This window comes from Hyperolius riggenbachi, chromosome 5 (genome assembly GCF_040937935.1).
Source record: "Hyperolius riggenbachi isolate aHypRig1 chromosome 5, aHypRig1.pri, whole genome shotgun sequence".
Lineage (NCBI taxonomy): Eukaryota > Metazoa > Chordata > Amphibia > Anura > Hyperoliidae > Hyperolius > Hyperolius riggenbachi.
This window is the reverse complement of record NC_090650.1, coordinates 180,840,590-180,868,198: the sequence shown is the minus strand read 5'-3', so window position 1 is coordinate 180,868,198 and position 27,609 is coordinate 180,840,590. Positions and strand designations below refer to the sequence as shown.

The 27,609-nt window shown below is 44.5% G+C and overlaps 1 protein-coding gene across 1 annotated transcript in view; it reads right to left on the bottom strand.

The window, feature by feature from the left end:
• LOC137519355 (polycystin-1-like protein 1) overlaps positions 1 to 27,609 on the bottom strand; it is a 705,387-nt gene that overhangs the window by 613,186 nt on the left and 64,592 nt on the right. Inside the window, exon 3 of the mRNA XM_068238307.1 lies at positions 3,805 to 4,000. Within this exon, the coding sequence (XP_068094408.1) occupies positions 3,805 to 4,000 (196 nt within the window). The remainder of the gene's footprint in view (positions 1 to 3,804; positions 4,001 to 27,609) is intronic.

Below are 27,609 nucleotides of genomic sequence, written 5' to 3'. Positions count from 1 at the left end.
GAACGCTCCCTTCGCGAGTCAGTTCATCAAATTGCGAACGCGGGTTACCCTTCGTGATGAACAAATGACCGTGTAAGAGGATTTCTGACGCTGATCGATTTACCCCATCCGCAGACCGGCCTAGCGGTCTGTGACAACAAAGGTTGGCGAGTGGCGGATGTGTTGTAGGAGGGGATTCCAGAGAAGGGGTGAAGCGCGTGCAAAATCTTGTAAGCGGGAATGTGAGGAGGTGATTCTAGAGGAGGACAACAGAAGATCGTGTGCAGATCTGAGATTGCTATTGGGTTTGTATCTGGAAATGACTGATGATATGTAGTGGGGAGAGAGATTGTGGAGAGCTTTGTAGATTAGGGTTAGGAGTTTGAACTGGATCCTCTGGTTAATTGGCAGCCAGTGAAGAGCTTGACAGAGAGGGTCAGCTGAGGACGATCGAGAAGAAAGATGAATGAGACGAGCAGCTGAGTTCAGTACCGACTGGAGCGGGGCCAGTTTGTTAGAAGGTAGTCCATAAAGTAGTACGTTGCAGTAGTCCAAACGAGAAATTATAAGAGCATGTATTAACATTTTTGTTGTGTCTTGAGTGAGAAAGGGACGGATGCGAGATATATTTTTGAGTTGGAGATGGCAGGAGCTGGTTATGGAGTTAAGATGAGGAATAAAAGAGAGAGAAGAGTCGAATATTACCCCCAAGCACCGTGCTTTGGGAACTGAAGTTATGGGAGTGTTATCAACATTTATAGTTACTTCAGGCAGAGAGGTGGCCAGAGACGGTGGAAAAAGTATTAGTTTCGTTTTACTCACATTAGGAAGCGAGAGGACATGAAGGAGGATATAGCAGACAAGCAGTCAGGAACACGTTTGAGGAGGGAGTTAAGGTTTGGGTCCGAGAGGTACAGTTGCGTATCGTCTGCATACAGGTGGTATTGAAATCCGAATGAGTTGATTCCACAAGGCAAACTTAGGCAGCTGCCTAGGGTCTAGAGAGAGTTTACGGGCCTGGTGGTTGCTAGCCCCCACCACATCTAACTAAATAAGCCAGGCGACCATCAGTGGAGGGCAAAGTGTTATCTTGCCTAGGGCCCCATTTCATAGTTATCCCTCTCTGATGGCTTATATCATGTGTGAAGTGTTCTATAATCTATATAATTTTTGTTTTCTTTTTTATGGGGGGGGGGGCACAGGATTTCTTGCCTGGAGTGACAAGAAGGCTAGAGGCGCCCCTGAGGGGAGCCAGTAGCATTTGGAACTATTATTGTGTATTTATGTAGCACTGACATCTTCAGCACTTTACAGAGTACATAGTCATGTCACTGACTGCTCACTGGAGCTTACAATTTCATCCCTATCATAGTCAAACTGTAATGTCCGTCCATATTATTATCATGTATTTATATAGCACTGACATCTTCTGCAGTACTTTATATAGCACTGACATCATCTGCAGTACTTTACAGAGTACATAGTCATGTCACTGACTGTCCCAAGAGGAGCTCACAATCTAATCCTACCATAGTCATAGTCTAATGTCCTACCATATTATTATTATGTATTTATATAGTACTGACATCTTCTGCAGCACTTTACAGTATAATGTCCTACCATATTATTATTGTTTATTTATATAGCACTGACATCTCCTGAAGCACTTTACAGAGTATATAGTCATGTCACTGACTGTCCTCAGAGGAGCTCACAGTCTAATCCCTACCACAGTTATAGTCTAATATTTTCAATATAGGATTGTTTTGGGGTAAACCAGTTGACTTATTAGTATGTTTTTTAGGATGCAGGAAATGTCTGAAGTGTCTGAAGACAGAAACTCCATGCAGATTTTGCCCTGGCCAATGTTCAAGCCTAGGACTCAGCACTAAAATGCAGTAGTGCTACCCACTGAGTCTCTATTCTACTCATAGATATCTGCTCATCCATGTCATCAATTCTGACCCTCTACTACCCTTCCTCCCTCCATTCTACTTCTCTTCTCTTGTATCACTTACACTACAAACACACTGTGCTTATTTCCAGAATGGATTATGAATCAAACTATTAGGCCCAGTGCACACCGAAACCGCTAGCAGATCCTCAAAACGCTAGCGGTTTTGGAGCAGATTTCAGAGCGATTCTAGGCATGTTTAGAGACATTTTTCGTTTTTGTGAAGCAGATTACAAATATTGTTACAGTAAAAGCTGTTACTGAACAGCTTCTGTAACAAATACGCCTGGAAAACTGCACTGATCTAGCGTTTTTCAGAGCGGTTTGCATTTTTCCTATACTTTACATTGAGGCAGAATCGCTTCTGCAAACCGCAAATGTGCAGCAGGAGGCACGTTTGCGGTTTGCTAAAAACCTCAAACCGCCGGTGTGCACCATCCCATGGAAATACATTAGCCAAGCGTTTTCACAGACAAATGCGGTTGGCGGATCGCTGCTAAAACCGCTCAGTGTGCACTGGGCCTTAAACCACCTTACCATATCAGCCCTTCAATGTCATGATATACCCACTCTAGTCCTACCCTAACAGGTGGTAACATATTTGCATATCTCATAATGTTTGTGAAAAATTATTTTGAAAGTAAGAATGTCTTGCTTGATAATACAATCTTGCAATGTGACTGCCATTGGAACTTGTAGTGTGGATGCTGTATTTATTTGAGGTGCATACTGGCAGCATGTGCTGTATGGCATACAATGCTGATCATCCACAAGGCAAACTTAGGCAGCTGCCTAGGGTCTAGAGAGAGTTTAGGGGCCTGGTGGTTGCTAGCCCCCACCAAATCTAACTAAATAAGCCAGGTGACCATCAGTGGAGGGCAAAGTGTTATCTTGCCTAGGGCCCCATTTCATAGTTATCCCTCTCTGATGGCTTATATCATGTGTGAAGTGTTCTATAATGTATATGATTTTTGTTTTATTTTTTATGGGGGGGGGGGGGGGGCGCCAGGATTTCTTGCCTGGAGTGACAAGAAGGCTAGAGGCGCCCCTGCACCTACTTTTTACATTAAAAGTATTAATTATGATTAGCTTGGCATGATCAGCTTATAACCTTTTCACCATTGTGTGCTGAAAAAAGTCTCCACAGGGATGATAAGGCCTACAGGAGCAAATTTACAAGTGTAGAGATGAGAGGGAATATTTCACAAGCACATATTTCAGTCCTGGGTCAGCACAAATGTTTTTCTATTGCCCGTATCAGCACAAAGCAACATATTAGATTATACAGTATAAAATTAAAAATGCAATTATAGTGATTACATTTAAAGGGTCTCATTTTAGACCGTTTCGGTACTTAAGCTATGTTGCAATAAGTACTGGACTTTATGTAATATATCAAAAAAATTGTGCAAAAATGCAGTGTCTCAAAGATAATACAAAAACTTTATTTTATTTAATAAAGTTTTTGTACTATCTTTGAGACCCTGCATTTTTGCGCAATTTTTTTATATATTACATAAAGTCCTGTACTTATTGCAACATAGATTACATGGGTATAGTGGAACACCCGCTACATGGACTGTACTTTTTTGCCTTTAAGTTTTAAAGGACAGTACCCACAATATATATTAACATCAGTACTTAAGCTAGCCATACATCATACAATTTTGATTGTACAGTCTCACCAAATCTAGTACTGCAAGAGCAAGAAGATGGTTTTGAATGGATTTTTTACTACATGGAAGTGGTAGATTGGATAATCAGGACTGTATGGTGTGTGGTCAGCTTAAAGTTTATGTTTTATGTTATTATTGAAAAAAGACACCTATTCTTCAGAAACATATGCTCATGTATATTAAGTTTACCTTTACCTGATCAGAAAATGATAAACTTTGCACAACGGAAATCAGCTTGTTTCTCATCCGTAACTGCAAGTCGAAAGCTGTTTTATTATCTTCTGTATATAATCGATTAAGGATTGTGGTTAGAAGTGTCACATAATTTCGAATCTCGACATGAGTCCTCATTAATACAAGTGTAGAAAGATTTTGAAAGCCTTCATAAAACCTAGGAAAAACAGGAAGATGGTGCTTTGTCAATTAGTGCAATTAAAATTTACCTTTACTGTAATTCTAAAATGCTTTGAAAGGTAGCTAAAACAACCTCTTCTTCTCACTGTAATATACATGCACACTCACACACTTTTCTGTCCTGCACTCTCACGTATCTCAGTTGGCGCAGGGAAAGACAAAAAAGTACTTTAACGTTTAAAAAGAAAAGGATTCCTTCCCTGCTACAGGCGGCAGTCAGATAAAAGCCCTACATTAACTCCGCTGGCAGTTACCTAGTAATTATAGGTGTGGATGTCCTTCAAAGTAAGGAAAGCATCCAAACCTCCTTTAGATGCATGCAAAACACAAAAAGAGAAAATGAGAGCCTGCAATAATGTAGTAAGTTATTACAAATGGTATGATGTGAATAAACATAAAAAGGTACTCACAAAGGTGGGTTACCACAAAGGCAACCACTGTATCAGCAGGTGGGGAATTTGACTACATTTGGGTAAAAGTTGCTCTCTGTAGGCAGGAAGGAAGATGGGGTGTCACCCCTCCACAAAGGGTAGACTGGACTCACGAATAAACTCAATTAACAGAGGCGCCAGTATAGGATAAAACTTGGTTAAAGAGACACTGAAGCAAAAAAAAAAAAAAAATATGATATAATGAATTAGTTGTGTAGTACAGCTAAGAATTAAAACATTAGGAGCAGAGACATAAGTCTAATATTGTTTCCAGTACAGGAAGAGTTAAGAAACTCCAGTTATCTATGCAAAAGAGCCACTGAGCTCTATGACTTTCAAAATTGCGGCGAGCTTTGTCTTCTGAAGCTTATTATCTCAAGTGTCTCTAACTGTATTGATTTTTTTTCCTGCAGAGGACAGTTTGAAAGTTCACTACTAGAGATGTGGCGAACGGTTCCCGAACCGTTCGCCGGCGAACATCTCTAAATTCATGGGCCTCTTACTACTTCCGGGTCGCAATGACCCGGAGTAGTACGCCTGCGCTGCCCGGCGGAGCGCGTCCTAGATCGCGCTCCCGTTGCCGGGCACTCTCTGCGCATGTGCGTGACGTCATGAGTGACGTCACGCTCATGCGCAGAGAGCGCCCGGCAACAGGAGCGCGATCTAGGACGCGCTCCGCCGGGCAGCGCAGGCGTACTACTCCGGGTCATTGCGACCCGGAAGTAGTAAGAGGCCCAGAGAGGTTCGCCAGGCGAACTGTTCGGCCCAACTCTATTCACTACCCTGCTCTGTAAAATCATTTAGAATGCTGAGTAGCGTGTAAACTGCAAATATTAGAGAATGGTGCAATGTTATAAAAAAAAGAAAAATAAACAAACTATATAACTGAAAATAAAAATATGAGAATATTTTCTTTGCTACTAATGTTCCCGTACTACGCAACCAATTCATTATATCATCATTTTTTTTAAAGAACCGTTTAAAAAGGGATGTAGCGGTGGACTTATCTCCCTAGGAGACTAAACAATTGGTTTTATCAGCAAAATTCACTTATTTGTAGCTCAAATTTGCAACGCATTTCGCAGGTCAGTGCCTGCTTCATCATGCTATCACAGGAGCACTGTAGTGTAGTGTGTATGAGCGCCTCTGTGATGGACGGAGACGGAGGCACTCATACATGCTACGACTAGAGATGGGCCGAACGGTTCGCCGGCGAACGGTTCCAGGCAAACATTGAGTGGTTCGATTCGCTCCATAATGCTCTATTGAGCAGAACTTTGACCCTCTACATCACAGTCAGCAGGCACATTGTTGCCAATCAGACTGCACTCACTGCTAGAGCCCCCCCCCATTATAAAAGGCAAGGTCCTTGAGCCGTTTTACTTACTCGTCTGCCTACACTAATTAGTTAAGGGACAGCTGCTGACAGACTCTGCTAGGAAGAGTTTAGTTAGGCTCTTGTAGGCTTGTTCCTTATCTACCCTCCACCCTTCTACCTCCTACCGGAGGGAGGAGGGTCTCATCTGCCAGGGAATTATAGTATTTCAAAATCCAGCTTACATACCGTGGCTGGGATTTGAACCCAGGTCTCAGTGTGTGGTAGCTAAGTAACATAACCATTATACCACCAACACTACTAGCTGAAGCAAGCCTAGCATGTACCATTTATGCTTAATCCAAGAGAAAAATTGGACAAGACAAATAACATTCATATCACGCCTTTCTCCTGGCGGACTCAAAGCGCCAGAGCTTCAGCCACTAGGGCACACTCTATAGGCAGTAGCAGTGTTAGGAAGACTTGCCTAAGGTCTCCTACTGAATAGGTGCTGGCTTACTGAACAGACAGAGCCGAGATTTGAACTCTGGTCTCCTGTGTCAGAGGCAGAGCCCTTAACCATTACACCATCCAGCCACTGCTTAAGGATTTGTAGCCAGGTATGGCCTTGCCTTTTGTGTTCAACAGTTGTTAAGAGAAAAATTAGACAAGACAAATAACATTTATATCACGCTTTTCTCCTGGCGGACTCAAAGCGCCAGAGCTGCAGCCACTAGGGCACACTCTATAGGCAGTAGTAGTGTTAGGAAGACTTGCCTAAGGTCTCCTACTGAATAGGTGCTGGCTTACTGAACAGACAGAGCCAAGATTCGAACTCTGGTCTCCTGTGTCAGAGGCAGAGCCCTTAAAGGGAACCAGAGAGGAACGGTAATAAAAAATAGAATAAGCTTTTATACATACCTGGGGCTTCTTCCAGCCCCATAAGCCTGGATCGCTCCCACGCCGCCATCCTCTGCTTCCTGTATCGGCGATACCGGGTCCCATCACTTCCGGTGGATGCGGCCAATTGTCCGCATCACAGGGGCTCCCTCCATACCCGTACGCATGAGGCTGCGCAGTAGGCCACAGTGGGCCCCGTGGGGGAAAAGTTTGACAGACTGACAACTAAGGGCATGGAGAGAAAACGTATTCTACTCTCGTACAATTGTTATGTTGACTGCATGTGTCTACTACACAGATAGGGAATCACACTACAGCAGAGTTCTGATGACTGCATATACAACTTTACAAACAAAGCAGTCACAGTTGAAAAAAAGTTGTAGACATTCCCTTAGAGAGATTCCTAGATTCTTATTACACACAGGCTAACGACCTTATGGTGTCTAATTACTGGACAAAGTGGAATGGGTAAGATTGATGTCTGACTGCTGCCTCATTAAGAGCGTGTGTCTCATACTGAGTCTAAGATCCTGTAACAACAGTATCAATCAGTGACATTCTGAATGCTTTGCCAAAGTTACAGTGAATACTATATCTTAGCGTGTCATGTCATTATTGTTCCTCCATATAGCATGTAGTAAAATAATACAGCTGTGTGTATGTATGTACTGGGAGCGGAGCTGCGGCGAGGGACTTGTCGGCTGCAAGGGGCTGGAGGAAGCCCCAGGTAAGTAGATCTGGGGGTAGCATAGGTTGCCTGACATTTCCTTTCATTCTAAGTGTTTTATCTGCATGGGGAAAACACATTGGTCCTCCGTTTTCCTGTGCAGAAAGCGAGGGGGGTGGGAGCCCCTTCCAAAGTTTCGCAGGGGGGCCCAGTGATGTCTAGTTATGCCCCTGGAAGGGGTGCAATTTTTACACCCTTGCCCTGGGTGCAATTTAGCCTAGAAACGGCCCTGCCTATGATGTATTTATACATGTTAATCAGGTCACCCCTTAGGCTTTTGTTTACCAAGCTAAAGAGTTTGTCAACCTTTTTTGGTAAGTAAGACCTTCCATCCCTTTGATTATTTACGGTAGTTGCCTATCCACCTTTATACCTTTTCTACAGTGGTGGCTGAACATCACAATTTTATGTTAACATTTGTGAAAAATTACTGAGAAAATGTGTGAATCAGAAGTTTGTGTCGAGCTCCATTGACTTTAAAGGGGAACTTCAGCCTAAACAAACATACTGTCATTAAGTTACATTAGGTATGTTAATTAGAATAGATAGGTAATATAATCTCTTACCGACCCCGTTTTAAAAGAACAGGCAAATGTTTGTGATTCATGGGGGCTGCCATCATTGTCATGGGGGCAGCCATCTTTTTGGTTGAAAGGAGGTGACAGGGAGCAGGAGACACAGTTCCAACTGTCCTGTGTCCTGATCACCCCTCCCAGCTGCACGTGCTAGGCTTCAAATGTCAAATTCAAAATGTAAAAAAAAAAAAAAATTGCACCAAAACAGCATAACGAGAACAACAACATCAGAAATCCCATCATGCTTTGCACAGCATTAGGGTAAAAATGCCCGGGCAGTTTTTTTCTGTGCAGCTAAAAATGAGGCTTGTATAAGAGAAAAAAAGTTCTGACGCTGTGAAACAGTTAAAGAAACACCAGGCCTTTCCAGTGCTGCTGAGTCAATTTTTAGTCTGGAGGTTCACTTTAATGGCAGGCAAACATCAAAAACCTTTAAGGCATCCCTGCAGCCACAATTTCTTTAAAAAACGGGTATGAAGTGTCCAAAAACCTGGACAGTGGCATTAAATATTCCTAAAAAAAATACGTATTTTACGCAGAGGTTTTTTTTTTTTTTTTTTGATGCATAAATGCCAAGAATCACATGTAGTTCCTAGATTTTTCAAAGCTTGGTGTGATTTGCCTTCTTAAAACAGAGGAAACTTGCAAAAATTCAGCTTTAAGTGAACATTTGTGGTTACCCACAATGCATATGCAAATTATCTCTTTATGCCCCTGTAAGCCAGGCTAGCATCCAGAACCGCTGGTGTATAGCAAGCCTATAGCTTTATATTTTACACAGCCACATCAACCCCACATGTAGACATCCTGTTTAGGACTTTTGGTCCTCATCAGTACATGGCAGGGATTTATATGGCTGTGAGGGATAGGGCTTGGTCCACCCATACAGCCATATCATTCCCTGCCATGTACTGATGAGAACCAAAAGTCCAAAGCACTGGCTGTCTACATGTAGGGTTGATGTGGTTGTGTAAAATGTAAAGCTATAGGCTGTAAGCTAGCCTGGCTTACAGGGGCATAAACAGATAAATGGTGCACATGTGTGAGATGCATGAATATTTTAATTTTATCCATTGTCTGTAATATTTAAATTTTAAATGTTTCCAGTTTAATGACACATTTTTTTGCAGGCACTGGAACACAGGCTTGGAAAAGAGGCATGCGGCAGCCCAACATTTTAATTTCATCCAATATATTTATGAGAGGTCTGAAATATCAGGCATTGTATATTAAAGTTTTACTTTTTTTTGTAAAACTGGCACGTGCCAGAGTAAGAATTTGTAAGAATCCAATTTAAGTACGACCATGAAACATACTGGGTGGTGGAGGGTGCAGAAAAATGGTCCGTGCCTAGGGCGGGCATGAGGGCTGCTATAACTGGCATGCACCGGGCTAAGTTTTACATTTTTAATCATTCTTTAAATCGGGAGTGTCACCATAAAAATCTAATTTCAACAGCAACTGGTCTGAGTGTATTAAGTGATAAAGATGCTAATCCTGCATTCAAAACTTTCAAAACTTTTTCTGCTGTTATGGTTTGGAGTTATTGCACACTTAAGGAGCACTGGCCTTTTAGTAGTCAGTGCCAAACAGTTGCATGCTGGGGCTTCTTCTATAATATATTCCTCCTCTTCCCTTTAGAGCACGTTTCCACTAGGAGTGGTGCGATGCGGCTACATACCCGCATCGCACCGCATGTGTCCTGAAACACATGCACGGCAATGGAAGAGTTTCCACTGCATGCATGTTGTGCGGAGCGATCCAAGAATCTGCAGCATGCTGCAGATTCTCGCACGGCCACATCCGCCCTCAGCCGCATCCTATCTCCTCCATCGACTTCCACATCAGGAGATGCAGAAATGATGCGGCCGTGGCGGAAATGATGCGATGCGGCTAGGTAGCTGTACTCGCATCACTTTGTAGTGGAAACGGGCCCTTATTTCCCTTCCTAGCTGCTTATCTGAAACCTGATCCCCTGCTCACTTGTGTTTACAAGCAAGGCTGAGGTGACTCAGCGATTGGAGGAGAAAAGAAAACAAGTAAAGGGCAGAAATGACATCACGAGTTAGCCTAAACTGTGGGCAAAAGACATGGCCCCCACCAGGAACAGAATTCTCTTCATATACTATATAACATTCACTGAAATCAAAATGTGGACAGTACAATGCATGCGTTATGTAAGTAGATCAAGTATTTACTTATATATGTGTTTTTTTTCCCTGGCATAGTATGGCTAATCCTACTGCTTTACATGACTGACATGTGCCAGGCATTTGTAAGAATCCTATTTAAGTAGAACCATGATATGACATACTGGGTGATGGTGCAGGATAGCTGTCCCTGTGGCCAGGGTGGGCATGAGGCCTGGTATGACTAGCATGCGCAAGGCTAGGTTTTACATTTTGAATAAATGTTTATATAACTGCATGCTCCAGGCTAACAATTTTTAAGAACCTAATTCAAGTAGCACCATGATGTGACATACTGGGTGGTGATGGTGGTGCAGAATAGCTGTCCATGTGGCCAGGGTGGGCATGAGGCCTGCTATAACTGGCATGCACCAGGCTAAGTTTTACATTTTTACTAGTTGTTTAAATAACTGGCATGTGCCAGGCTAACAATTTAAAAGATCATGATGTGTGGGTGGTGGTGCAGAATAGCTGTTCCTGTGACCAGGGCAGACATGAACCCTGCTATAACTGGCATGCACCATTGTAGTTGTAGTTTTTTGTTTTTTTTTTATAATTTTTTATCACATGTAATCTTTACATTTTAAATGTTTCAAATGTAATTACACATTGCTTGCAGGCACTGTAGCATACACCTGGAAAAAAAGGAACATGCGTAGAGATGGCCCAAACAGTTCACCGGTGGAACCGCAATGCACAAGCCACCAGATATCAAAGTAGCAAAACACAATTTACAAACAACAGCAATATAATATAATCAGAGCTCACAATTCCCAGCAGTGAAGTGAAACAGCCCTCCACCAAGATTAGGGCTTTTGCCTACACTTCCTGTTTAATTTATCACCTGTGTTACAGCTAATCCCCCCCCCCCCCCTAGCTAATTGCCTGCCTGCTGCAAGCAAACTAGAGAAAAAAAATGTACTTTTAAAAACTGACACTTGCTGCTAGATATGATGAACCGCAATGCACAAGCCACCAGATAGCAAAGTAGCTAAACACAATTTACAAACAACAGCAATATAATATAATTAGAGCTCACAATTCCCAGCAGTGAAGTGAAACAGCCCTCCACCAAGATTAGGGCTTTGGCCTACACTTCCTGTTTAATTTATCACCTGTGTTAAAGCTAATCCCTCCCCCTAGCTAATTGCCTGCCTGCTGCAAACAAACTAGAAAAAAAAGTACTTTTAAAAACTGACACTTGCTGCTAGATATCTGATGAACCACAATGCACAAGCCACCAGATATCAAAGTAGCAAAACACAATTTACAAACAACAGCAATATAATATAATCAGAGCTCACGAATTCTACGTGGATTTTCGCCGTGATTGCCGGTAAAATCACGAATTTGGCTTTAACGTTAATAGCAAAAGCCCCCATACATGCTACAATCACCAAAATTGCATGGATTATAAAGGTAAGTAGTGGCAAAAACTTAAAGAAACAAATGTAAAAAGAACTTTTAGTTTTTGAGAAAATCCATTTTAAAGTTAAATGAACACTTTAAATGCGGCTATTAATTGGTATTTATTGGTTTTAAACTGGGAAATACACTTTAAACAATCACAGAGTCCTCAAGCAGAGTCCCTAGCAAACGACAACCATGCAGGTAGGTGATGAGTCCCAATGGCACCTGGCGAAGGTACCACTGGAGGTGGAAGAGTGGATGACACCACAAAAAAAAACCCAGAGGTATTTTTTCTGTACACGATAAGGAAGAGAAAAAGAAAGCCCACATGACAAGCACCACTAGAGAAATGTTCAAAAAGTTTATTTAATACAATACATCAAAGGTATGGACACAATGAGATTCTCATGTTGTTAAAATCAAGTAAAAACGGCAAGAACAAACCTGCTGCAAGTAAATAACAACTTATCAATAATGCAGTATATGTACTGAATAAATAAGGGATATAAAGATGCACCTGCAAAAAGCTGGATCTGGCAATACTACCAGCAGATTAAATTCCACATAATCATATCAGCATAGTGAGCATCAATGAAGAGCCCACAAATGCTTGAACCCGGGTTCAGTAATCAATATTGTGCAAAAAAGCATGTGACACATGTACAAAACAATCATATAAATAACAAAGTGCTAATAGTAATCTTCATGATATAACTATAAAGTGCAAAGGGCTGCAATGGAATGGAAACAGCAGAGCAGCCTATACGTAGCATGCATAAGAGAAATGTGGAGTGCAAGAAATAAAGAAGATACTTATCCCCAGTATGAAAGGCAGGTGCATGCAGCAGGGAAGGTCGGCTCCCCTCAGGACAGTCCCGCTAGCTCCGCGGGCGTCACCCCGCTTTGAAAGGAGAGAGGACACCGCACTGTTACCACGCCATGTCGGCGTTTAAATGTGAAGAGGAAGAGGGCGTGCGCATGGACGCCGGCTCCGCGTCAACCGGATGTGACGTCATGAGCCGGCGGAAGTACTGAAACTGGTGGATGGAAAGCGTAACCACGCTGGAGCGCACCAGCTGAACCAGGAAGCCGCAAGGTGAGTAGTGCGCATGCTAAAGGGGACGAACAGAGGGATATGTCAGAGAGTCCAACAAACCAATAGAACAATAGAATAGAATAGAAGAAGGGAGGGGCCCAGCAACCCAATGCAATATACCGGACAAAGAGAAAACCAGTCGTATAGGAAGTGAAGATACAATTAGTCCCATATATAGACATAGATCATAATATGTGCATAAGCAAACAGTCATCTACATGACAAATATATGCATACTAGAGAATGAACACAAATAATAAACACTACCACATGATCATATAATAACCACTTCACCCCCCCAGTGCTAAATTTCTCCGTCCCTCTGCGCACCGCTTCACCCCCAGGGACGGAGAAAGGCGCACTTGTTTATTTACTGGCTGGGAGTGGGCGGGGAACTCTCGCGCACACTCCAGCCAGCCCGCACAGCAGGTGACTAATTGAATGTTAGGAACGAGCATTCCTAAATCCAATTAGCCTCGCCGATTGTGAGTAGAATGAAGACGGCTTTAAACAGAAGCCGTCTTCATTCAAAACAATGTAATGTAAACAAATGTGCAGCGCGCGATCGCGCGCCCCCACGACCCGCACGCGCGCACACACCCCGGCTCTGCAGTACAATGATTGGTTATGGGGACTCTCCAGTCCCCATAACCAAACATAGTACATAAATACTAGAATGGAGGCAGCGCTGAAAGGTAAAAATAGCGCTGGTGTTACATGGGTAAAACCCCTCAGTTGTGAAATGGATAAGCTATACTGTCATACAAAAAACATATAAATATATATATACGACATGATTAACTTGCAAAGGGTTCTTAAAGGGGCCAAAGTCCATCTATTATATCATGCTTGTTGTGCCAGCTGGCACAACATATATGTCCACATAGTACCAAAGGATTCCTGGAGAAGCAACAAACGACGCTCAACGGCCGCAAATCAAAAGAATCTCTTCAATCCGGAATAAAGTTCAAAGGTTGTCAAGGGTGCACAAGCCACCTGTAGAAACAACCCAAGGTCCAGAGGGTCCACAAAAACAAGGGTCCACAACACACGGTCCATATTGATCAATGGTTCACATCCTAATACACAGGTGATAGGAATATATGCTACAATCTGCATAAGGAAACATAACAAATATTAGTATATTTATGTAGGTAATTATAAACATATGACATATCCCTCTGTTCGTCCCCTTTAGCATGCGCACTACTCACCTTGCGGCTTCCTGGTTCAGCTGGTGCGCTCCAGCGTGGTTACGCTTTCCATCCACCAGTTTCAGTACTTCCGCCGGCTCATGACGTCACATCCGGTTGACGCGGAGCCGGCGTCCATGCGCACGCCCTCTTCCTCTTCACATTTAAACGCCGACATGGCGTGGTAACAGTGCGGTGTCCTCTCTCCTTTCAAAGCAGGGTGACGCCCGCGGAGCTAGCGGGACTGTCCTGAGGGGAGCCGACCTTCCCTGCTGCATGCACCTGCCTTTTATACTGGGGATAAGTGTCTTCTTTATTTCTTGCACTCCACATTTCTCTTATGCACGCTACGTATAGGCTGCTCTGCTGTTTCCATTCCATTGCAGCCCTTTGCACTTTATAGTTATATCATGAAGATTACTATTAGCACTTTGTTATTTATATGATTGTTTTGTACATGTGTCACATGCTTTTTTGCACAATATTGATTACTGAACCCGGGTTCAAGCATTTGTGGGCTCTTCATTGATGCTCACTATGCTGATATTATTATGTGGAATTTAATCTGCTGGTAGTATTGCCAGATCCAGCTTTTTGCAGGTGCATCTTTATATCCCTTATTTATTCAGTACATATACTGCATTATTGATAAGTTGTTATTTACTTGCAGCAGGTTTGTTCTTGCCGTTTTTACTTGATTTTAACAACATGAGAATCTCATTGTGTCCATACCTTTGATGTATTGTATTAAATAAACTTTTTGAACATTTCTCTAGTGGTGCTTGTCATGTGGGCTTTCTTTTTCTCTTCCTTATCGTGTACATATATATGTTGAGCCCTAGCACACTGGATTTTTTGTGAGCTCATTGCTTACACTGTGGGTGTTGCAGACATATTGTTCCTTTACTAGAGGTTTTTTTTCTGTTTTGTTTTTTTTTGTTTTGTTTTTTTGCAGCGACAGCAATGACATGGCAGCAGAGTTGTCCGTGGCCCTGGCAGACTAAGCAGTCAGCGTCAGCACAGAAGAAGACTATGGCACCTCACTAGTGGTACCACAGCATCAGCATGATAATGCTGCCCAAAAATTCTGTGCATCCATGGACCCTGGCGGTGTGAACACAGACTTTAGTAGTGAATTACAACATAAGCGGAAGCCGGGGGACTAAACAGTCAGCGGCAGCACAGAAAAAGACTATGGCACCTCACTGGTGGTACCACAGCCCAAAAATTATATGCATCCGTGGACCCTGCTGGTGGGAACACAGACTTCAGTAGGGAAATGCCGCAGCAGGAGGAGCAGCATGTGTCATCAGCAGCATATGAGGCCATGGGACATGACGGGTGGCACCACAGCAAAAAATTAAATGAACCAGGCCAATTAGGGGTAGGTTGCAACTTGTGTTGGAAAGGCAGGCATTATTCAAATTCATGTCCCCGTGTTGTCAACAGCAGGGGCCAGGAACTCACCTTCCACCCAAGCCTGGTTAATTTTGAGGAAGGTGAGTTTGTCCACATAGACAGCCAAAAGCGCTTCTCGGTGACCATGCCACTGGCCACACTGAAGCATCTCTCGGAGAGTACACTGGAAGGGGGGCAGGACAGGACTTCCACGGCGCACTGGGCAAGCTCCTTCCAAATCTTCAGTCTCTTGACCTAGTACTCCATGGGGTTCACGGCGCTGTTGCTGTCAAGCCTGATGAATGACCCCATGTAGTCAGACACCATGCTGGTCAGTCGCTGGTGCTGGTTGGAGGAGGATGCTGTGGCTGGCACCTGTGCTCTGGGCACTTCATACGGGCTCTTTGTTAGGCTCAGCAGGTCTGCAGGGCGTCGGATGCTGCTGCTGGTGGGTGCAGGCACCTGTTGCTGGGTTGGCCGAACAGCAACAGTGGGGGTGGAAGGCTGGGGGAATGCTTCCTGCAGTTTGTGCCCAAGGGCCCTCTGCAACTCACTTGTATGTTGCTCGGTGGTGGATGGCGACATGAACTCTCCCAGCACCCCCTTCAGACGCGGGTCCATGATCAAGGTGATCCAGATGTCCTCCCTTTCATGCATCTGGATCACATGGGGGTCCCTGCAAAGGCAGCAAAACATGTGCGCAGCCATGGGGAAGATGCCAGCATTGGAAGACACATCTTCATCTTCGTCCCCCGAGAAGACATGCCTGTCATCTTCCTGCGTCGTGTCCTCCTGAAGCCAACAACCCCGCACAACAGCAGTGGCGCTCTGCTGCTCCCCCTCAGCGTCCAGGTTAGGGAACTCCAATTCCTCCTCCACTACCTGACAGTTGTTGTCCTCCTCCTCCTCCTGTGAGCTGGACTGTGCTGCCAACTGCTCTTGATCCAGCTGGGCCAGGTCTGCCTCCCCCTCTGCCATCATATCACACAGCTCCCTGCCCAGCATGCAAACCAGAGGCACCCATTCGCAGATGGATTCCCGCTCCTAGCTCACCATGTTGGTTCCCTGCAGGAAGGGAACCAAGACCAGGCACACTTGCTGCATGTGTGTCCACTGATTTCCTTGCTGCAGGTTGGTGGAGCCGGAGACGTTTCCATCACAGATGTACCTGGTGACGGCCTTCCTCTGCTTGCACAGCTGCTGCATCGCCAGAGTTGAGTTCCAGTGAGTTGGGACATCTATGATCAGGCGTTGTGATGGTAGGCCCTCACGCTGCTGCACGTGGGCCAGGGTTGCAGAGGCAATGGCGGAGCGGCGGAAATGATGCACAATTTTCCGCGCAGCTTCCACCAGCTGGCCCATCCCCAGGTAGGAGCGCAGGAAGCACTGCACCACCAAACTGAGGACATGGGCGAAACAGGGGATGTGCCCGAGTTTTCCCTGGTACAGTGCGGCCACCAGGTTGGCCCCATTATTGGACGCCACGTAACTGAATTTGGGGCCTCTGGGGGTCAGCCACCTCTGCTCCTGCTCCCTGAGGGAGGAGAGGAGCAGAGGTGAGGCTTGGCAGGGGCAAGGCTTTGCGCTGCTGCTGAGGCGGGCTTGCTTGCAGGTTGTGGAGGGAATGGGATCAGAGGAGCATGCTGCATCCCCTCTGATCCCGCGTAGTGGCACCACCAGCTGGACAACTGCCGTGCCAGCTGCTGCTGCATTCTTTTCACCCCATTCCACCATTGTCACCCAGTGCGCAGTAAAGGACAGGTAATGGCCTGTCCCAAATCGGCTGCTCCACGAGTCCATAGTGATATGGACCCGCTCACCCACGGCATAGTCAAGTGAATGGGCCACGTTTGCCACATCAAACTCATGCAGTGCTGGGATGGTGGTCCTTGCAAAGTGGCGGCTGGGGATTTGCCACTCTGGGATCCCAAACTGGAGCAGCACACGCATATCACTCCCCTCCTGCACTAGGGAGTACAGAAGGAGCTGGGAACACATGGCCCAGGCCAGCAAGCCGTTCAGCTTCCAGATGCACCTGAGGCCAGGGAGCAGAGGCTTGCTCTAACCGTGAAAGCTGTTGCTTGGCAGGGTCTGCCGATGTCCTGCACGGAAAGTTGAGGAGGAAGCACTGGAGGGTACAGATGAGGTCAATGAGGACTGGGTGGTCTCACCAGCTTCATTGTCTGTGGCATGATCTGCCGAGGGCGCAATGGAGGGAGAAGTGCATTTGCATGCTGTGGAGGCTCGATGACCATGAGGGAGGGATGCTGCTGCTGCTGCTCCTGAATGCCGTGCAGTGGGTCTCCTGCTCTGACCACCCCCTTCCTGGTCCTCTCAGCCTCTCAACTCTGCAAAAAACATTCTGGTGATAGCTCTTCAGGTGGGCCTGGAGGGATGAGGTACCCATCTTGGATGCGTTGTGCCCACAGCTCAAGGTTTTTTAGCACCCGGCTGAAGCAGCGGCCTGTGTTCCACGCCCACTGCTGGACCTGCCCCTGCCTGACGTGGCGATACAATTGCTTATGCTCCTGTGCATCATCCACCTCCAAGCTGCCTTCCGGGACCTCAGGCACATAAGGAAGGTTCTGACAATCATCCTCTTCATCAGAAAACATTGCTTCTCCTGGCCACCCCACCACCTCTTCCGCCCCAACATCCCCAGACACAGACCCCTTCTCATCCTCTAAATCTGCTAGTGCTGGCCAAAACCTCCTCCACATCAGACCCCATGATATCCTCAACGTCAGCAATCGAGATGCTCCCAGACGGCGGACTGAGGGGCAGAATGTTCTCGTCAAGGGAGGGTTGACCACTGCCTGCTGGGGTGGATGTCACAGCAAGCAGGGGGCGTTGGCTGCTGCTGCTGCTGCTACTGCTGGGAGTGCTGGCCATAGTGGAAGTCTGGAAACAAGTAATGGGCTGCTCCTCCACCACTGCCTCTGACTGACTCTCCTGAATGGGCACACGGCGAAAATGTGTGCCACCAGCTGTGCTGCTAATGGACACCTCTCTGCTGCATCCCCTACAGCTGAGCGCCTTCTCCCTGGCAGTGGACCAGTCCCAGACGCGACCAGTTCCTGCCACGGCCCCTGCCAGCCATTCTCTATGCACAAGATTTGAAGGTGGAAAGTGTGCTGCTTTTTACAGTCAATAATAGGTGTGTGGAGACAGGCGGAATATAACAGGGGGCTTTATTTATTGATTTTTTTTTTAAACAGACAGAAAATATAAGCAACCCTCACATTACCCTACCTAACCTCCTGGGTGAATTTAGACGCTATGGAGCTCTCGCAAACTTAAAGATAATCCTCTCCAAATCAGAATTTATAGGAGTAAACATAGACCCCCAAGAGCTGGCTAAACTACAGAGCAATTTTCCATTCCCTTACCGAGACAAAGCACTGAAATATCTGGGGATTTATCTTCCCTCTGACCTCAAAAAATTATATAACTTAAACTTCCAGCCGCTATTAGACATACTATCAAAAGATCTTCAGAAATGGGATTGTGACCAATTTACTTGGTTTGGCCGCATAAACATCTTGAAGATGAATGTGATGCCAAGAGTCCTCTTCGTTCTAGGGACTATCCCGATATACTTGCCAAAAACATTTTTCAATAAGCTCAGATCCCTATTCACACAATTTGTCTGGAGAAGGAGACCGCCTCGACTAGCATACTCTATATTAATCAGGTCAAAGAATAATGGAGGTCTGGGTCTACCTGACCCCAAGACTTATTATAGAGCTATGGCACTTAACAGACTACTTGACTGGACCCATGGGCTGACCTCCAAAGTGTGGGTGATACTAGAGAAAACCCTGGCAGGGAGGGATCTGGCTAAAGCCCAATGGGTACCTAAAGAATCTAGAGGATTCTCTAACTTATGCCCGCCATGGGTATTTCACGCACTAAAAATAGGGGACCTCTCTAACAAATACTATAAATGGTTTCCCCCCAATCTCATTACTCTCCCCATTAGAAAGATTTCCATTATTCCCCCCGGGTTTGGAAAGAGGATTTTTTGGAACCTGGAAGGGAGATCAACTAATATGCCTGGGTCACATCTGGAAAAGAGATAGGCTCAAAACAATATTTGAAGTAAGGGCTGAAAGAGGCAAATTTCCGCTAGACATATGGCGCTTAGCACAAATTAAAGCATGGTGTAGAACCCTCAAGATCTCTCTAGATGACGAAGCCCAAGCAGGTGACTGGGTCACCTTATTCATCTGCACCCAAAAAAGGAACACGCAATCTCATTCCTGTATAAACTTCTTAGGGACAGAGAGGACTACTTCACTCTACCGTACTTCAGAGCTTGGGAGAGATAGAAACCCCTTTGGCAGCTGAGGACAAAGAACTAATCTTGAGCAATGCACACTCTACAACAATTAATACAAAAATGCAAGAAACTTATTATAAGATATAATCGCGATGGTATAGGACCCCTGCCAGGCTGGCTCAGATCTCCTCCTCAAGCTCTGACAGATGCTGGAGAGAATGTGGGGAAAAAGGGACCATGCTACATATATTTTGGGCTTGTCCCAAGTTAAGGGGCTTTTGGACGCAGGTGTTAGACATTAGTAGAAGGGTGACTGCTTGGAAGGTCGAGGACTCCCCATGGCAAGCACTTCTACATCTTAACCACTTAAGGACCAGGGGATTTTGGAATGATCGGTGCTGCGTGGGCTCTACAGCCCGCAGCACCGATCAGGTAAAAGGCAGGGCGATCAGACTTCCCCCCTTTTTTCCCCACTAGGGGGATGTCCTGCAGGGGGGGTCTGATCGCCGCCGGCTACTATTGATTTGCGGGGGGGGCTCCTCAAAGCCCCCCTCCGCAGCGCTTTCCGGGCTCCCCTGCTTTCCCTCCCTCTCCCTTCTCCTGTGTGCGGCGCAGGACGGATATCCGTCCTGCGCCTGATAGAATAGGCTTCTGCCTATCAGATGCCGGCGATCCCCGGCCAATCAGAGGCGCAGCGCCGTGTGATGTAAACAGTGGGGATTCCCTCCCCGCATGTTTACATAATGCGTGCGAGCCGCGATCGGCGGCTCGCACACTGTTCACGGAGGCAGTCTCTGTGAACTGGCATGGAAAGGCCGTTTCCATGCTATACTACGGGCGTTAGGCGGTCGTTAAGTGGTTAACAGTTCTTAAAAATTATAAGAAAACTGTTCTACCACACCTACTTAACGCGGCAAAAGGCCTAATCCCAATCAAGTGGAAAGCGGTTAACCCACCCTCGGTAAGGGAATGGATTGCGAAAGTAAATGAGACGGAGGCTATAGAAGACACCGTTATGACCAGCAGAGACCAATACTGCAAACACTACACCAAATGGGCGGTATGGCTAGACTTCAAGGAATCTCAGGAATACCTAACCCTAACGCAATAATAAATCTAATATAACACAATATCTGTTACTAAGCAAAAACAATTTAAACTGCCAAGGGAATTAGATTCTATAGTTCTGTTGTAAAGTTCATAGATTTAGAAAGTTATATATTAAAAATACTCTATAATGGAGTCGGCTGAGTGGTACTTCATCACCAACAGAAGCACTTGAATGTAAGAACAAGATAGATCAGGAGCAATGGTGTTGTATATAATACTATATTAAAGAGACATATACAGGAGATTTTGTCTAAAAATAACATGCTTTTTATACAAACGGTCCATATATTAGCAACATGTTTCTAAGGTCATCATGTTCTCTACTGTTTCTAATGTAAGCAATTTGTCCCCTGCGAGGGAACCTATGACATGTTGAAACTCTGTACCACCTTTTCTACTCCAAATAAAAATTACATAAAAAAAAAAACCAGACAGAAAAGAAAAAAAAAGAAAAATGTGCAGATGGCGCAAATACTGAATACAGTAATAGAGCACGAAAATCAGTGAACACCTCTCTGCCTGCACTACACACAACACAGTAACTACACGCTGGCATAGTACAATGTAACTGACTACACTGAGTGACTATAACTAACTTAGGTTGATTACTGCCACTGGCTGGCTAAATACCAGTATCAAATACAGTAATAGAGCAGTAAAATCAGTGAACACCTGCCTGCAGTCCTGCACTAGGCTGCAGAGCAGTCAATACACTGTCACTGACGATTACACTGACTACAACTAACTTTAGTTAATCACTGGCTAGCTATCTAAATATGAGTATCAAATACAGTAATAGAGCAATGAAATGCATGAAATCTCTGGGTTTTTACACGAAAAAATGCTCTGGAGATGCTCTCAGTGTCACAGAGTCTAGCAAGGGCAGGGCCTCTGAACATGACTGCCACTTTATATACACGAGGGGAGGACAGAGCCTCCCCTCCTATGATTGGTTGCAACGATCTACACTGGGGGCCTCTGATTGGCCCAGGGACCTAATTTCGCCAATCACGGATTTCCGATCGTGATCACGGCCGTGATCACGTGCCAGATTTCCGTGTTCATGATGGATTTCCGTGATTGAACCCTGTGAACGATATGTGATCACGGATTCGGATCACGATGTTGGATAGTGAAAAAATGCTTGTGATTCACGGCTATTCCGTGATGACGAGGTCGTGAAGAGCATCACTGCCTGCTATAACTGGCATGCGCCAGACTAAGTTTTACATTTTTATTAATTGTTTAATGGGAAGGTGCAGGTTGGAATAAAAAAATGAAACCTACTTACCCGGGGCTTCCTCCAGCCCCTAGCAGCTGATCTGTCCCACGTTGCAGCTCCACTCTCAGCCAATGTCTTCCGGTGCTGAGGACAACCTCCCTTACTGCATCCATCTGCCTGTGTATGTTTGATCTTTAATCTGATCTGCACTGAATTTGAAACCGTTACCTTACTGCATCCATCTGCCTGTGTATGTTTGATCTTTAATCTGACCTGCTCTGAATTTGAAACCGATCCCTTACTGCATCCATCTACCTGTGTATGTTTGATCTTTAATCTGACCTCTGCAGAATTTTAAACCGATTCCTTACTGCAGCCATCTGCCTGTGTAGGTTTGATCTTTAATCTGACCTGCACTGAATTTGAAACCGATCCCTTACTGCATCCATCTGCCTGTGTATGTTTGATCTTTAATCTATTGCATGTGATGTGTTCTACTCTGCCCCTCACATATTAGTAGCACCAGAGTAACATATTTACATTTTATTTTACTTATTGCTATTGAAATTCTGCCTTTTGTTTCACACTTGGGGCTTGATTCACTAAACCGTGATAACACATATCACGGCCATGCTAGTGTTTTTGCACGCAATTTCACGCTTTGTATGCGTTTTTGCTTTTTCGCGCAATCGCAAATTTTCACACGCAATTGCAATTTTTTTGCGCCCAATCGCGGGTGCAAATTCAGTAGCAAGCTAGCGCGGCCATGATATGAGTTATCACAGTTTAGTGAGTCAAGCCCTTGATGTCCTAGGGGCCTGTCTGTAATTTCAAACAAAAGTTTGTAACAGTTACTGGTTTGTTTGAATTACATGAGACTCTAGAGACTTAATTTGCAAATTGTCTGCCATCCTGATTACACATTTTCTCTGGTGCTGTGTGTATATAAATAAGTCCTGTAGTCGGTTTGGACCAACTTCGGTTCGTTTTCGAAGGGCAGCTTTCAAAGGTTGGAATTAACCAGAATTCAACAGTAATTCAGCAGAATTCAGCTTTACATCGAGGTAACTTCCTTTACCTTTTATCCTCAATTACATTGCTGAACAGCACTACGGCATATTCTAAAGATGCGTACACACATGCGACTATAGTCGTTTGAAACGATCGTTCCCCGATCGTTTCAAACGACGATCATTTAAAAAAAACAACCAACGATCATTAAGTCTAACGACAGACGAGCTAGATCGTTAAAAACGAACGATCTAGCTTGGCGGATTTTTTCCAACGACGATCGTTTGCAAAAGTAGTTTATTGTTGGAAACGGTCGTTCGTACTAGGCTTGACATGCGCATTTCGCTATTTCTACATTAAACTTCTCATTTTTATGCGCAAGCGCAATAGTTGCTTTACGTAATGTAACGTTCGTTCTAACGATCAGATCGTTACACACATTTAAAAACTAACTTTACTTAGGTCGTTCTTTCATCAATTAAAAGTTCGTTCGTCGTTCTCAACGAACGATCGTTGTCGCATGTGTGTACGTAGCATCAGAGTCAGCCAATAGGAACACTAGTGATGAATCTTGCACACATGCAATCAAGCAATTTTGTGCCAATTTAATGATAATTTGCTGGGGGCTAGAAGATGCTTTGGAACATTTGACGGTTTAAGCAGGGGAAGCTGCAAAGCTTTTAACATATCCACGCCTTCGCTGAGAATAGAAGCTGTATGTACTTTATTATCTTTTGAAACTAAAACTGTGGTGGGTAATCCCCAGTGGAAAGGAACGCATAGCTCTCTGAGGTGTGAGGTTAGTAGGTAAAGAGCTTTCCTCTGTTGCAAAATAGCTGCTGACAAGTCTGCAAACACTGTTATCTTCTCATAAGGGTCAGGGAAGCGACCATTCTTCCTGGAGAAAATTAGCTGTTGTTTAATATGATAGAACTGAAACGCTGCAATAACATATCTAGGCACGGTGGCAGACAAGTGCTTAGGCCTGGGAAGCCTATGAGCTTGTTCAATAGAAAGTTCCAGATCAGAGCAGTCTGGCAGTATAGCTTTGAGAAGTTTGCGTAGATAAGGTTTGATTTCCATGTTTGAAACATGGAACCCCTTGGAACTTCTACGATTCCGATCTTCAAGATCTGTGGCTTTCTGCCAAGTAATGTCTGAAGTATTAGCTTCCAAAGCATCCACAACAGTGTTATGTTCTATAGTGACCCGGATTTACCTCAGAGGAGCTTATAGACACAGATATTCTGGCACCTTAGACTTCACCCTCCAGGAACCTACAAACCCCCACCAAACTGCACTGCAAGTGTGCTAGCTGTCCCAGCTGTCATTAGGGTGGGGTCCGTTAAAAATGGCGCCAGTTATCATAGTTAAAAAACGGCGCCCCATAGAGAACCACTATCGCTAGTTATTTTTCGTTTTTGACAGCTAAAAAACGGCGGCGGCTTTAAAAACAATATTTATCGTTTATATTTATATGTGTATTGCTCCCAAACGATATTTTTCGTTTTAACCCTTGCTTTGCTGCCGTTTGGAAAATATCTGCCAGCCGGCTTTAATGTTTAATAGCAAAGCCCCCTTAAAAGCTAAAAACACCAAATTTGCAGGGAATGTTAAGAAGAATAGTGGTAACACGAAGAAAAAAAATTGTTCAAAAAGACTTTATAGTTTTTGAGAAAATCGATTTTAAATCTTCAAAGAGGAAAATGTATCTATTTAAATCGCGTACTGACATTTCTGCGGCGGAAACAATTCCCGCCGACTTTAGCAGTTAATAGCAAAGTCCCTTTAAATCCTAGCAACACCAAATTTGCAGGATATGTTCAAAAGGTACTGGGAAACAATATTTAAAAAAAAATAGTTGTTTTTTTTTAAATTAAAATTTTTGGGTTATGTGCAGAGTTTTGGAAATGTTTTGAAAAAAATGACATGGGGTCCCCCCTCCCGAGCCTCTGTAACCCCTTGTCTCTCATGCAGGCTGGGATAGCCAGAATGTGGAGCCCCGGCCGACTGGGGCTTCGCACCCTGAGCTATACCAGCCCACATGGTTCATGGTATAGGAGGGCTCTGGGGGGCAGGGGCGGCCAAGCCTCCCCCTCCCCCCCGGGGGCCCTTGTCCAATCCATGGACAAGAGGCTCTTCCCCACCTCCGGTGCCCCAGGAGGAGGTGGGGGCAACGACTCCCTGGGGGGGATCATTCTTTAAGAAGGGGACCCCCAGATGCCCACCCCCCTCCCAGGAGAAATGAGTATAGGGGTACAAAGTACCCCTTACCCATTTCCATAAAGGGTTAAATGAAATAAAAACACAACAACGAGAAAAGTCCTTTAATGTTCTAAATTAACCAGAAATACTTACCTGTATCTTTAAGAAAAAATTGCCACGCCAATTAGGTCCCACGACAGTATCCTCCATCTTGCGATCTTCAGAAATACTTACCTGTACCTTTAAGAAAAAATTCCCACGCCATTATCCTCGGAAATAATAGTGTTCCCACTATTCTTCTTAACATTCCCTACACATTTGGTGTTTCTGGCATTGAAAGGGGCTTTGCTATTAACCGCTAAAGTCGGCGGGCGTTTAATTTTCCCACGGTCAGAAGAAGAATATTCAAAATCGATTTTCTCAAAAACTATACGGTCTTTTTGAAAAATGTTTTTTTCCTCTTGTTCACAATTTTCTTCTTAACATTCCCTGCAGATTTGGTGTTTTTAGCTTTTAAGGGGGCTTTGCTATTAAACATTAAAGCCGGCGGGCAGATATTTTCCAAACGGCAGCAAAGCAGGGGTTAAAACGATAAATATCGTTCAGGCAGGATAAAAAAAAAGTTTTAAAACGATAAATTTCGTTCAAAAGGTCTGCACTATTTTAACCTTTAAAACGATAAATATCGTTTTAAACATATATCGGGCAGAAGGGGGCGCCATTTTTTTGCCGCCGCTATTTTTCACTAGACGCCATTAGGGTTGCCACCTTTTGGGTAAAAAAATACCAGCTTGGGGGTGTGACCGTGGGGGTGTGGCCTAAAAGTGGAAGTGGTTTGTTAGGTTCCCCCCCCCCCCCCCCCCCCGAAAAGACAACTGCCTTGCCTGTTGGAAGGGCCTCCTGACTGGTTGTTACTGGCCTTTGACAGCAGCTAAGTGGCTGGCTTGTGGCTGGACCTGCCTGGTTGTTGCTGGCTGGACAGCTGGGGATTGGCCACCTGGACCTCTAAACCTCCGGGCTGGGCCTTAAGGGGGAAAAACAACACCTGATGTACCACCAAATTGACCATTAGATAGATCCCTCTCTGTCGAATCTAATTAGGGAGGGATCTATTACCTGGCCTCACACTGCACTACCAGAAATCGTATGTTTCCCCCATCCGAGTGCAATGTTTAAGGGTCATCTGTCCACCGACATGACTCCTGTCGTTGTCCAGTGTCCGCAAGTGCATGTACCATGTGACACCGGCGCATTTAGTGACTTCACTACATGCGAGAGTGTCTCATGGCACTCGCAGGGATGCCGGATACTGGAGAAAGCCAAAAGTTGCACCAGACAAGTGAGCCTTTAAAAATGCACACAGGCACTTGGACATTGCAATATTGAATGCGGTTACCATTGCACATCCAATCAAGCCCTTGAAATCGAGATTTTCTGCCATTCCCAATCACTTTATTTATCTGATTTCAGCCATAAATCGATCGGGCAGCCATGTTCGGCATTGATTATCTTCCAGTTTCATAACATTATTGAATTGGAAGGTCAATTGGCCTGCAATATTGAGCAAAAAGTACTGGAACCCTTAGTTTGGCTAACTCATAATATATATAGCACTCACATCTTCCGCAGTGCTTTTAAAGAGCATATAGTCTTGTCTTCTACTGCCCCTCAGAGGAGCTCAATCTAATCCTACCATAGTCAATGTTCTACCATATTATTATTTTGTATTTATATAGCACTGACATATCCTGCAGCACTGTACAGAGTACATAGTCATGTCACTGACTGTCCTCAGAGGAGCTCACACTCTAATCCTACCATAGTCCTAGTCTAATGTCCTTCCATATTATTAGTGTTTATATGGCCCCAACATCTCCTGCAGCACTTTACAGAGTACAAAGTCATGTCACTGACTGTCTTCAGAGGAGCTCACAATCTAATCCTACCATAGTCATAGTCTAATGTCTTACTATATTATTAGTGTTTATATGGCCCTGACATCTCCTGCAGCACTTTACAGAGTACATAGTCATGTCGCTGACTGTCCTCAGAAGAGCTTACAATCTAATGTCATAGTCTAATGTCCTACCATAATATAATTATGTATTTATATAGCACTGACATCTTCTGCATCACGTTACAGAGTACATAGTCATGTCACTGACTGTCCTCAGAAGAGCTCAGAATTGAATTCTACCATAGTCATAATGTCCTACATCTTCTGCAGCACTTTACAGAGTGCAGGTAGTAAAGTGTAAATGCTGCTTTAACCACTCTAATGGCCGGTCCCAATGCTCAAGTGAAAAAGGAAGAGCCGCACATTGTCCAATTAAAAACTTTTTTGTGTACGTATCCAAAGTGAAAAACAGGGCGCATAACCAGAAAGCATAGTGTCTGGTTTTTCATGTTTGATACTTCCACAAATAATGTTTTTCATCGGGGGACATGCAGATCTTCCTTTTTCACTTTACAGTACAGTTATGTCACCAACTGTCCCTCGGAGGAGCTCACAATCTAAACCC